At 44.3% G+C, this 13,063-nt stretch overlaps 1 protein-coding gene across 3 annotated transcripts in view; it reads right to left on the bottom strand.

Moving 5' to 3' along the window:
• Positions 1-13,063, bottom strand: part of LOC111160011 (DEP domain containing 5) — a 137,305-nt gene that overhangs the window by 54,687 nt on the left and 69,555 nt on the right. Inside the window, exons 22-24 of one of the 3 annotated variants that reach the window (XM_022522780.1) lie at positions 11,425-11,628; positions 9,317-9,452; positions 8,215-8,312 (exon numbers count right to left, since the gene is read on the bottom strand). In XM_022522780.1, the coding sequence (XP_022378488.1) occupies positions 8,215-8,312; positions 9,317-9,452; positions 11,425-11,628 (438 nt within the window). Of the gene's footprint in view, positions 1-8,214; positions 8,313-9,316; positions 9,453-11,420; positions 11,629-13,063 lie in introns of all 3 variants that reach the window. The other 2 variants (XM_022522781.1, XM_022522782.1) reach the window with 2 other exon arrangements.

Consider the following 13,063-nt stretch of genomic DNA (forward strand, 5'->3'; position numbering starts at 1 on the left):
AAAAAAGAAAAAAAATTGAATGACTGAATGAACAAAGAAAATTTGGCAAATAAAAAAACAAGTAAAATTAATGGGGCACCTGGATGACTCAGTCAGTTGAGTGCTGGACTCTTGAGTTTTAGCTCAGGTTGTGATTTCAGGGTTGTGAGATCGAGCCCCACATGAGGCTCCACACTCAGTGCAGAATCAGCTTGAGATTCGTTTCCCCTTCTACTCCCTCCCCTGCTCCTCCCCCTGCTTGCAGGCACACACATGCTCTCTAAAGATAAATAAATAAAATATTTCAAAAATAATAATAATAAAAGTTAAAAAGATATTTACCATCTGACCCAGCAATTCATGCCTAGGAAATTACTCAAGAGAAATAAAAACCAATGTTTACAAAAACCTGTTCTGTAAATGTTTATGGTGGCTTTATTCATAGTTGCCAAAACCTGGAAACACCCCAAATATCTTGCAACTAGTGAAGGGATAAACCAATTAATACATTCATACAATGGAATGCAATTCAGCAATAAAAAGTAATGAGCATTTAACAACTTGGATGAATCTCAAATCATTATACACTGAATAAAAGCAGCAAGGCTCAAAAAGCTACGTACTGTATGATTCCATGTGCATGACATGCTGGGACAAGACCAAACTAGAGGGACAGAGAACAGATCAGTGGGGTTGCCAGTGGACAGGGAGTGGGGTTGTATACAAAGGGGCCACACACAAAAGAATCGGTGGGGGGGGGGCGGTAATGGAAGTGTTCTGTATCTTGCTTGATATGTTTGTTAGTAGTTTTATGACTGCATACATTTGTTAAAAACTCACAGAACTGTACACTAAAAAGAGTGAATTCTACTGTATGAATTTTAAAATTAATACTTTCAAAAAATTTGACAGTGCACACGAGCAGGGGGAATGGCAGAGAGAGAGGGAGAAGCAGGCTCCTGGGGCTCAATCCCAGGACCCTGGGATCATGACCTGAGCAGGAGACAGATGCTTAACTGACTGAGCCACCCAGGCGCCTCTAAAATTAAAATTTTTTTTTAAATTTAGAAAGATGATGGCACTTGGCCAAAACAGTTTTAGGACTTCTCTTTTTGGAACTGCCTTCAGCAGATTTTTCGTTTTTTTTAATTTCTAGTCATCAGAATAAGGAGATAAAACTTACTAAGTCAGACAAATTCAGTGTTTCATTTTATTCAAACCCCTGCTATTAGGCAGGTATGAAGAAGGTACTATTCCTTTTGTACGGACAAACTGAAGCTCAGAGAAGAGAATTAACTTAGGGAAGATCACACAGTAAATAGGGGAAAGACTCTGCTCAATTCTACAGATGCTTCATTTCCTGACTCTCCATCTGGGGCACCAGTTTTCGGCTACTGAAAATGTTAGCTGTTCTTTGTCAACAGCCAAAAGCCATCTGAAGCTAAATTTTCTGAAAAAGCGATCTTGGCTGATAACATCCATCTTCATGCAACACAAAGCATGGCTCTTAAGAAGCAAAGAGGTGGGGACACCTGGATGGCTCAGACAGCTAAATGTCTCCCTCTGGCTCAAGTTGTGATCCTAGGGTCCTGAGATCAAGCTACAAGTTGGACTCCCTGCTCAGTGGGAAGCCTGCTTCTCCCTCTCCCTCTCCCTCTACACTTCCTCCTGCTCGTGTTCACTCTGTCTCTCAAATAAATAAATAAAATATTTTTTTAAAAAGCCACAAAGTGGATGTTCTTGTTCAGCCTGAGAACCAGTATAAAGGCAACTGGTATAAAACCAGCCTCCTCAAAGTATTCTGAGCAACAGGAAATTATTAAATACATTACCTCACAGATTTAGATGCTAAAGTTTTGTCATTAAAGCATTTTTTTTTTTTTTAAGAAAACCCAAATCCAGACTGGGTCTATGAGAACTGAAATTCTTACACTAATAAAGAAACAGGTCAACTTATAACTATGTGGGCAATTCTTTGAGTGCAAAGAGGCAAACCAATAAGGATTCTCAGAGCAGCTCTGGCTTCTAGGCCAAAAGTAGAACTGTGCCATCTCTAATGGACAAAAGCACATTTAAGGCCACCAGCCTTTTATGACACACACACACACATACACACACACACACACTTTACTTTTAAAAAACAGCAATGAAAAACATTAAAAGAAAGATATTTTGTGCTCTTTTATGAGGCTCTTTATACACAGTTTTCTTGCAGTTCAAGCCCAACGAACTGCTGCTCCCACCAGCTCTACCTTTAAGATTTTACTTTCAGTAAAATGGACCGGTTATTGGCATGTGACAGCCTCACAACTTGAGGTGGCCAAGGTGACACCCCGTGGTCAGTTAGCTCTGCTCCAACCTAACATTTGTGAATGAGACCTTACGCTCAACATTCAAAGTCAAATATTCACTCAACTTGCGGAAACAATGCTGAAAATCGCCATCTTAGCTTTGTCTTTTGACAACTCTTCAAAGTTAAGAAATCTGAATTTTGGGGCATGTCGGTGGCTTAGTCAGTTGAGCATCCAACTCTCGGTTTTGGCTCGGGTCATGATCTCAGGGTCGTGGGATACAGCCCCACATTGGGCTCTACGCTCGTCAGGGAGCCTGCTTAAGAGTCTCTCTCTCCCTCTCTGTCTGCCCCTCAGCCTGCTCGTAGGCACACACATGCTTGCTCTCGCTCTCTCAAAATTAAATAAATAAATCTTTAAAAAGAAGAAGTATGAACATATCCTTTGCTTGCTAACCTTAGGCCAAAATGGGTCATCAGCGTGGAGCCTTCGGAACTGGTCCCTGGTGACATCTAGAAACCTGTGAGTGGGGCTCATTTCTCCTCTCTGGGGTACAGAGATGGAACTTACCCACAAAAATCCCAACCTGGCCTGGGTGAATGACTCTGAGGGCCTTTTCTCCAGCCTCAGCATGCTACGATTTCCTCTTTACTTCAGCTATCAGGCTGCCACATGTACCTAATACTCAACACAAATACCAAGTTGCAGATTCTGAGTCCCAATACCACAGGGAAAGAAAGCATGGCATCCAGTTGTTTTCTTTTCCAAAATCATCTAGAGCACTTATCCCCAAGGAAGGGAATGACAGTGACTGACAAGTCTTATAAATGGGTGCCCAGTTAAAGAAACAAAAGGGATAAAAATGATCTCCCCAGGCTGCCTGGGTGGCTCAGTCGGTTAAGCATCTGCCTTTGGCTCAGGTCATGATCCCAGGGTCCTGGAATCAAGCCTTGCAGTGGGCTCCCAGCTCAGCAGGGAGTCTGCTTCTACCCTTCCCTTTGCCCCGACCCCTGCTTATGCTCGTTCACACTGTCTTGCTCTCTCTCTCTCAAATAAATAAAATCTTAAAAAAAAAAAAATGGTCTCCCCAACCTCATCAACCACCTGGTCCCTGCTGGGGAGCATGGTGAAAAACAAGTGAAGTGTACAGGTATGAGCCCCTGCCAACAATGCTTGAAATGAAATTCTAAAGGGCCAAAAGGGAAACCCACAGAGGCACCACTCCTGTGAATCGTGACTTGCAGATGAATCATGTCCAAAGGCAGGAGAAAATCTGAGTCACGCTTGAGTGCCTGCAGATGGTGCAAACTGTCAAGCCCAGGAGGTAAAGGTGGGGTCACATATGAGGTTCTGTTTCTTTTCTACCTTTTAATGAATAAAAAGATAACTAGTTGTTTAGTTAGACCCCACTTTGTCCCCAGATGAGAACCTATTGTAACAATCTTGCCCTTAAGGAGCCCAATCTACCTTTGCTCCTTACAATAACCCTGTGAGGGAGGCATGAAGGTGAAGATCTTTATGTCCATTACACAGATGATGAACCTGAGCATCAGCAAAGGTGGAAGGCTAAACTCTAAAGACCATGAGGGACAGGGCTGGGGCACTCCTTCATCTATCATATCATAATGTAGCAGAGGTCACATGTTCAAACTGCACAGTAAACCACTAGGTCTAGCTCCCCACGAGAGGGCTTCCCTTTCATGGTTGTTATCTTGCACAAAACTGCTTCAAACAGAATTGCAAGTGAATGGCGAGCCAGAGCTCCCTGAGGTGAAGAGAATGGGTGCCTTAATTATTTTGTTTCTTCTCAGGCCTTAGCACAGTGCCTACAGTTCAATAAACATTTCTGGAATAGGTAAGAGTATAGTGGGTTTTGAGAAAGCAAACCAAATTCCAGGAAGATTGAGGATGGCTTGAAAGGAAAGTCACTTCAAAAACAAGCAAGGCAGAAAAACACTATCCAAGCCTTTAATAAAAGGCATCCAGTTCATTGTTCAACAAGGTTATAAGACAGGAAAGAAAAGCACTCTCCAGTGGAGGAAAAGCTAACCTCAGAAAGCTTTTAATATCCATTCAACTACCTGATATGTGCCAGGAACTGTTTTAAGTTCTGAAGATACAGCCATGAGGGAAACAATCCTTGCCTTGTTGGAGCTTACAATAAAAATACAAAATTAAAAGATCTAGTATAACAGGTGGTATTCTAGAGAAATAATAGGCATGGAAGATGGATGGGGAGTGCCAGGGTAGAGAGAGGCAATTTGGGTAAGACCTAATGGAAGGAATAGAAAAAGCTGTGGGTAGGATGGCCATATCATTTATCATCCAATCCAGGACACCTTCAAGAGTGAAAGGAGACACTATTAATAATTATACAAGACAGTGAATTCAAACCAGGACTGACCTGGGCAAACTCAGACATGCAGACCTTACCCATAAAGCTCTTCAGTGTGACAGCAGAGCAGAGGGATGAGCAAGAGTGTGCCTCAGATGCAGAGTGTGCCTCATACATTTGGGAAACCACTTTACTGAAGTGCAAGGGGAAATGAGGAGATGAGGTCTGAGAGTAACAAAGGGGTCGCAAGAGGCAGGGGGCTCTGTTGGCTACCGTAACACCCTTGGCTTTTAATCTGAGTGCACTGGGAAGCCCCAGGGGGTTTTGTGCACAGAAGTTTCGTGATCTAACTTCTATTTTCAGAGGGTCCCTCAGCATTGCCATACTGGAAATAAGCTACATGAAAGGACAAAAGGAGGAAGCTGAGAGACCAGCTAGTGGGATACTGCAACAGTCAAGCAAAATATGAAGGTACCTTGGACAGGGCTGGGACTGGTGGCAGTGATACCATATGGAAAGATTCAAGATATATCCTGACAGGTCTGACATTAATTGGTTATTATACATGGTAATAAAAATTAGAATGATTTTTACCTAATCCTTTCTGTGGCTGGCTGACATAATTGATCAAGAAGCACAAGATCAAAGATGGGAATTCAATTCCTATAGGAGCCCAATCCTTCAGCCTACCTCCTAATGACCTCTTGCCTCTTTGAAAACACACGCTACCAGTCATAAAGAGACCAGGCAAAGGTAAGGATGATCCTACTTAACGTTCTCACCCTGACTAGAAAAAGACTCCAAGGAGCCCACACCTTCTCTAAGAAGCTACACATTCTAGAACATATTTATGTAATTGAGCACTTGCATACCAATTAAAGAAAATAATTTCATGGGCTGTTCAAATGCTTCTCACATATGGCAGCTTGATCATGGAAGCACAAATTCATTTGTCAATAAATGTGCTAAATACTGTGGGGAGAAAATGAATAAAGATAAGTTCTCTCAGTCTAGTGCAGAGACAGACATAGAAACAAACAGCGGGATCATGATATGCCAAGTAGTACAATTGTGTTATGCATATGGAGTTCTGTGGAAACATGTCTATCATCTCCTGGGAAGGCCTGGGGATGAGAGCGAACCACCGGGGTGAGGGGGCGGCTTCAAAGAGAAGGTATTGTTGGGCTTGAATCATAAAGACTGAGCTCATGTCTGCCAGGGAGAATGAGGGCTGGAGATAGAGGAAAAGCATTCTGCAGGCAGACTAGTCCATGCAAAGGAATAAGAGGACAAGAATCTTTGGAGGAGCCACAAGCAATGGCTGGAATATAACATATGCACATCTCATAGCATACCCAATAATGGCAGCTCTCATTCACTGAGCACGCCCCATGCATGCCAGGCGCTATTCCAACCGCCTTACATGGATTATCACACTGAATGATATAGATGAAAGTGAGACACATGGAGGTTACCTGGCCTGAGGGCCTCATTGCTCATTAGAAGTGGAGTCAGGACTCACATCCGAAAAGTCGACAGCCTGAGTTCTTTCTCCAGGCAGTGATATGCGGACGTGGTGACAAATGAGGACACAAGGCAGGCAGGAGACAGGTAATGACCAGCATTACAGGCCATGAACCATGGGAGGGTTTCATACATGGGAAGGGGTGGCTGATCAGATTTGCATTTGGAACTATGTCCTTGGTGACAGCACGGAAGATGAATCAGAGGGGACAGGAACAGGATCAGGAAGATCACTTAGAAGGCTGCTATCATAATCCTGGCCAGAAATGACAGGGGTCATTTCTGAACCAAGCAGTGGCAGTTGAAAATGGAGGGGAGGAGCCAGAGTCAGAAGAAGGAGGGAACAGAAGAGGGGGAGGGGGTAGGGGAACCTCAAGACATGATTTTCGTTGTCAGTACACTAAGGACGAGGTACTCGGGAGTCATCCAAGCAGAGAGGCCCATTAGGTGCATGGATGCATGGTGCAAGCATGATGGTGTCATTAGAGGATCTTCCACAACCATCCCCAAATAAGGACTCTTTGAAACTTCCTTTTTTCCTCAAAGTAGATTTCAAATTTCCAAAAGATTCATCTTCTGAGAAATCATCTGGTCTACCTTTTCTATCCCAGGCCCAGAACCACTCCAAGACTAGTCAGGGTAAATCTTGGTGCTGTTGCCGTTGGAACCCAGAATCCCCTTGCTTCAGGTCACCAGTAAAACTAGGTCAAACTATAGTCCTGTGAGCCCTAGAGCAGTCCTCATTGGTACAACCCACTCCAAACAGCCTGGGAAGTTCAAAGTCTAGGTTCCTATAAAATGGCCCCTTAGCTTAGCAAAATGGAAAGGTTGCCTTATGATGTTCTGAAGGCACTTTACAGGAGTCTGGTAGCCCAGTGACATTTTCAGAACCCTGAGTGCACGCATAAAAAATATCTTATCCCCAAACTGTTATTCAGTTCATTTTCTCATTGAAAGAGAAAGAATAAAAGAGAGAGAGAGAGAGAGAAGAAAGGAAGGAGGGAAGAAGGGAAGAAAATGAATTAATTATAATCCTTTAGGGATTCATTTACTACCAACTGCTTTTCAATGCTTAGCCACAGACCTCTAGAAATATTGTTGGATAAAGCAGCCAACGAATGGAAATAACACTTCATACAACCAATCTCATACAATTTCACTTTCACTATACCTTCTTTAAGCTAAGTTATAGAAATGCAGTTAGTTACAGAAAACTAAGAGCAGCCCATTTCCACCCTGCCCCCCAAGTTTTAATGTTTTTCACACTCATGTTGAACAACAGCTCCTGTGAGGCTTTCCAAAATCTGTGCTCACCCATCCCAACTCCTACTCCCCTACATCCTAATGGTATTCTGAAAAGTGTGGTCGAAATGACGAACAGCAGTCTGAGTCAGGATACCTGGCCATGGGCTTGAGAGATTCAAGTAATATCTCTACACCTCTGGGCATTAAGTTGCCCCATGTGCAAAAAATATTTAATAGCATATGTCCTCCTAGGATGACTGCATGACATCCTATACAAGTACTTCCGGAAATCATATAACCTGTGTAAGTTTATCCTCTCCCCACTTCCACCTAGAACCCTCACCTGCTAACTCTCTAGGTAACCAAATTCTGTGCCTTCAACTCTGAGGTGCTTGCCCACTTCTCGAAGCAAAAATGCCACCCTTCTCTTTTCTGATTGCACAACTGGAATCACACTGTTTCACTTTGGGCCTCTTCTGATTATTTTTACGCTGCTGGGTGAGGCCCCTACTCCCAGATCTGGAAGCTCCTTGAGAGCAGAGGCTACTCCTGCTATCCCTGGTGTTACCCTCCACACCAAGCTCATATGCAGCCTTGGTCACGACTCACTGACAGGCCAATGATGAATGCGGCTTGACCAATGTGTTCTTGGCTCAAAACATAATGTGCGGCCCATTTCTAATTCCATGCATTATACAGCGCTGCTTCTAAATAGGTCACCCAAAATCGCGGCTGAAATGATCCCAGAATAGACTTGGCCCTGCTTCTCTGGTTCCCTGTGTCTTTTCTAATGTGAGCTTGCAACTCTGAGCATCCCAAGTTACCTCTTGGATTGGTTACCTGCACCACTGCTGCTAAGCAGGCTGACAGAAAGCTCTTCTGTTCCACTGAAGTTCAAGAAGGACATGCTGTCACCAGGCTGACGGGAAGTGCTGTGCCTGCAGAGAACAGAGCCCAGCCACCTGGCTTAATGCAGACCATCACCTCTTTCATCCTGCTTACCCTGTATCCCAGGAGTTTTCATCAAAAACAGCTCTGAATATCTGGCCACATGGGCTGGCAACAACTGGGAGCCATATCACAGGCTACCGGGCTGCCGTGCTTGGTATGTGAGCCAGCTCTGGCCTCCCCCGTGGCCTGTTTGTCCTGCCCTCGCCCCCTCAAAACTACTCTCCCACTGCCATACAGAGCAGCCTGCCCTTTCTTGTCCTCAGCCTTCCCCTGCTCACATGGACAGGAGGATGTAAGGTGACTGAAAGGAGGTACCAACTTAAGCTGATAAAGAGGGTCAGGCCCTGCCCTATCTCATCCAACCCATGGCATGTCGAGGTGATTGAAAAGGGGGCCGAAGACTGCCCTTTGCCAAGTGTCTCCTAAAGCATCACAGGAACAGTGAGGCTGGAGGTCACCCCAGCTCATGTTTGTCAAGGCTTAACTGACTTTATTCCTGCACTGACTCTCTTGGCTGCCTTGTACCGCGTTCATAGCCCGGGTTCAGAAGAGTTGTCTCTATAAATGCAAGCCTTGATTTCCACTGTTTTTAGCATAAACAACTTCTAAACTCAACAGTGGAATTTCTCAGTGACCAAAACGACAAAAGTCATAGACAGATTGCCTGAAACACGCAGCATGAACCACCTGCCTCAGCACTCGGTCTCACCCTTGGCTAAGGTTTAGACGAAGCTCATGTTTGAGGTTTACAAAGTATGCTTTGAATGAAAGCTACAGCAGGGCCTGGGTAACACATGTGGCAACAGTGTCAGGCTATTTGCTTTGCACTTGGCCCAGTGAAAGGAATGGCACTGACAAAGGAAAGGCTTGATCTCATCCTGCCCCTTCAAGTCACAGAAACATAACATTTGGTCAGCAGACTGTTCAGCCATGGTCCTGGGTGTTGGGGAGTTTCTCAAGGTACCTTCTGGAGCCCTACACACATCCTCACCTTCCAGCTGCTTCATGATACGCTAACTCCAGCAGCTCTGCAGAGGAGTGAGTTGGGTCCCTCTGCCCGCTGCCCTGCAGCTCCTCCATATTCTGCCGGGTCTGGTGATGGATCTGGATGGCCTCTCCGGATGGTCCTACCCAGACAAAGATCCACTGAGCATCATTCCCACCCAACAGCCAGTGCTTTGTACTTAGCTTGATTCTTCCTTCTTGCCAGCTGCTGGGACATGGGTGCTGGGAGAGACCGTCAAGAGAGCACACCAAGGGGAACATTACACACGTGACCCTCCAGCTTCCCAAAAGGACATCTCCTCTTCTGAGCAGGACTCACCCTCCTGTGGGGCCTCACACTTGTCATCCTGTTCAGCCTCAGAATACATTAGGAGCCTCTGTCTCATGCATGTCAAGCTGAGACACGATGGAGAAATACTGACGTATAGGAATAGAGGGCCCCTCCCAGGAGGGCTAACACAAACTAAACAAGGAACACAACAAGTGAAATGCCAATGACTCTGTTAACACATAAGGCAGTGACAACTGTAACTCTAAGCAGCAGAGGATGAGCAAGTGCAGAAAAGACATCGGGTAGGCGGAAGAGAAATCACCATGGGTGAAATCTACTAAAAAATGCTTCTTGGGGAAGAAGCTTCAGAGGTGAGTGTTCAGCAAGGTTAGCAGGAACTGAAAGAGAGGGTGGGTACCTGGGCAGAAGAAACAGTGTGTAAGAAATTGCAAATGTGGAGGAGCCAAAAGACAAGCAGGAGACCACCAGATGGGCTTAGGGAAGAACAGAACCTCTGAGGATGGGAGCAAGGAGACGCCAAGTTGGGGAGTTGGGCAAAGGAGGGCCTCAGCTATGAGCAGGCTGGGTGGCCAGGAGGAGGAAACAGAGGAAGTGGGGCCAGACAGTCCTGTATTAGGAAAGTGCACCTGATGGTTGGGAGCAAGAAAAGCTAGAGGTCACACAACAAACATCAACAGTTCTCATAAGAGAATCTGAAGGGAGCCCATGGGGATAACAATGTAGGGAAAGAGACATCGGGAAGAAACAAATCATGCAACTGATTATGGCAGGGAGAAGGGGGTCAAAGAGGAGTTTGGGAGTGAACCCCCATTACAGCCCAAACAACCAGATTCATTTCTCACTTATTCAACTTTTAACACTAAAAGCAAGTGGAAAAGGAAATAACTAGACATGTGCAGGCATTCAGCAGGATCGCCTCCATGAAAAAACCCTGGAGTTTAATGTATCTGTTCCCTCCCAGCCCAGTCAGAGCCCATTAAGCCGAAGTTTAATTTTAGCCACAGCTTTATAAAATCTTACTGTCATCCTCTGTAGGACAGAACACAGATCAAAGAGGACGGGCTAGGAAAAACAGTGAATTTGAAGAAAAAAATTTTCTTAAGTTTTGATTGCTTTTGAACTTAATTTAAATGGAATCATACAGAATGTACTTCTTTATGTCAGGCTTCTTTCATTATGTTTGTAAATTTCAACATAGGTTTGTATATGGTTGTAGTTCAATTTTATTTCTGTATAGCATCTCATTATAAAAAATAGAACCCACTTATTTTACACTTTTTTTTTTACTTATTTGAACTAAAAACAAAACAAAACAAAACAAAAACACACAAAAAACAAACAAACAAAAAAAGTTCACCCATTTCTCAAAAAATGTCCTGTTTTGTTTTTTTCAGTTGTCAGAGACCCCTGAGAGAACACAGAGTAACCTCACTTCTGTGTAAGCAAGACAATAATATCACTATCCAGAGAGAGAGCTAGGAGAGGAAGGAATGAACAAGAATGAGGGGCAATCATCTTAAGAAAGAAGGCGGGTGACAAAGTACAGTCCTTTGCAAACAAAAATGAGAAGCCCTTAGGTTTACATAGCTCGGTCGTTACAAGGCCCTTTCCAAGCGTGCCCTCAAGAATCCTCACAAGAACCTTTGGGGTAGGCAGAATGGCCATGGTTATCCCCATCTCATGCGTGGGGCACCAGAGGTGTAGACAAGTTGAAATACTTGATCAAGCCACATGGTTGGTTAGTGACAAGGACCAGGACCAGCAGCTCCCAGTCTAGGCTCTTTCCCAAGCAACCAACTTACCCACAGGAAAAGTGTGCATCCAACGCCTTCTGTTGGAGGTGAGCTTCATGGGCATTCGTGAGGGGGCAAAGGGGTTAATGAGTGCCCGCTGGGGTGTGTATCCCCCAGGTCGAACATGCAGCATGGATTCCGCACTGCCTACGTGGAACCTCCCTGGTGCGCTTGAGTCTCGCTGTGGTGGCTCCATCATGTTCTCCAGGACATCTGTCAGTGATGGTAGGGGCACAAAGAGAAACCACAGATCATGGTGAAACCAGGAATGGGCAAGCAATCAGCCAAGCTGACCAGAATCTTGGATATCATACATGTTGGGAGTGAGAGAAATACATAAAATCACTGAACTATAATGAAATGAAAATTTGATTCACTTTTTAAATACCTGCGAGAGGGGCACCTGGGTGGCTCAGTCACTTAAGGGGTCTGACTCTTGATTTCAGCTCGGGTCATGACCCTAGGGTCCTGAGAGTTGAGCCCTGTGTGGGGCAATTCTCTCTCCCTCTCCCATTGCCCCTCCCCCATGCTTTCTCAATAAAGAAATACCTGAAAGAAGGGTATTCTGGTTCCTAAATTACTGGCCCAATGAAGTCACACCACAACCTGATGGGGAGGACCACACACACATCTGCGGGAGACCTTATACTTTTGAGCTGAATGCAACAATTCCCTGGGAGATAGGGTGAGTATATTCTATATGGAAGGAACAATAAAAATAGATATTTGAGGGGCACCTGGGTGGCTCAGTCTGTTAAGCGTCTGCCTTCAGCTCAGGTCATGATCCCAGAGTCCTGGGATCAAGCCCCGCATCGGGCTCCCTACTTGGCAAGAAGCCTGCTTCTCCCTCTCCTACTCCCCCTGCTTGTGTTCCCTCTCTCGCTGTATGTCCCTCTCTGTCAAATAAATAAAATCTTTTAAAAATTTTTAAAAAATAGGTATTTGGTGCCTAGAAGTACAGGTCCTGGCAGAGAGAGCAAATGTGTAGGCACACGAGACTACAGCCCCTTTGTGCTAGGGCCAAATAACTTCATTCCACCCCTTGCACTATTGGTAGGAATGTAAACTGGTGCAGACACTGTGGAGAAGAGTAAGGAGACTCCTCAAAAAATTAAAAATAGAATTACCCTATGATATAGTAATCACACTACCAGGTATTTACCCAAAGAATACAAAAACACTAATTCAAAGGGATACATGCACCCCTATGTTCATAGCAGGATTACTTACAATAGCCAAATTATGGAAGCAGCCCAAGCATCCATCAATACATGAACAGAAAAAGATGTGGTATATAAATACAATGATAAATTATTCAGCCATGAAAAAGAATGAAAACTTATCATTTGCAATGACATGAGTGGAGCCAGAGAGTATTACACTAAGCAAAATGTAAAACAAATGAGCAAGGGAGATAAAGAGAAAGAGGAACAAACCAAGAAACAGACTCTTAACTACAGAGAACAAACTGATAGTTACCAGAGGGGAGGTGGGTGGAGGCATGGGGATTAAGGAGTATATTTGTTGATGAGCAATGGGTGATGTACAGAATTGTTAAATCACTCTACTGTATACCTGAAACTAATATAATACTGTATGTTAACTATACTGGAAATAATAAAATAAAAATAAATAAAATAAAATAAAA

This window comes from Enhydra lutris, unplaced genomic scaffold (genome assembly GCF_002288905.1).
Source record: "Enhydra lutris kenyoni isolate GAN:26980312 unplaced genomic scaffold, ASM228890v2 scaffoldscaffold73, whole genome shotgun sequence".
NCBI lineage: Eukaryota > Metazoa > Chordata > Mammalia > Carnivora > Mustelidae > Enhydra > Enhydra lutris.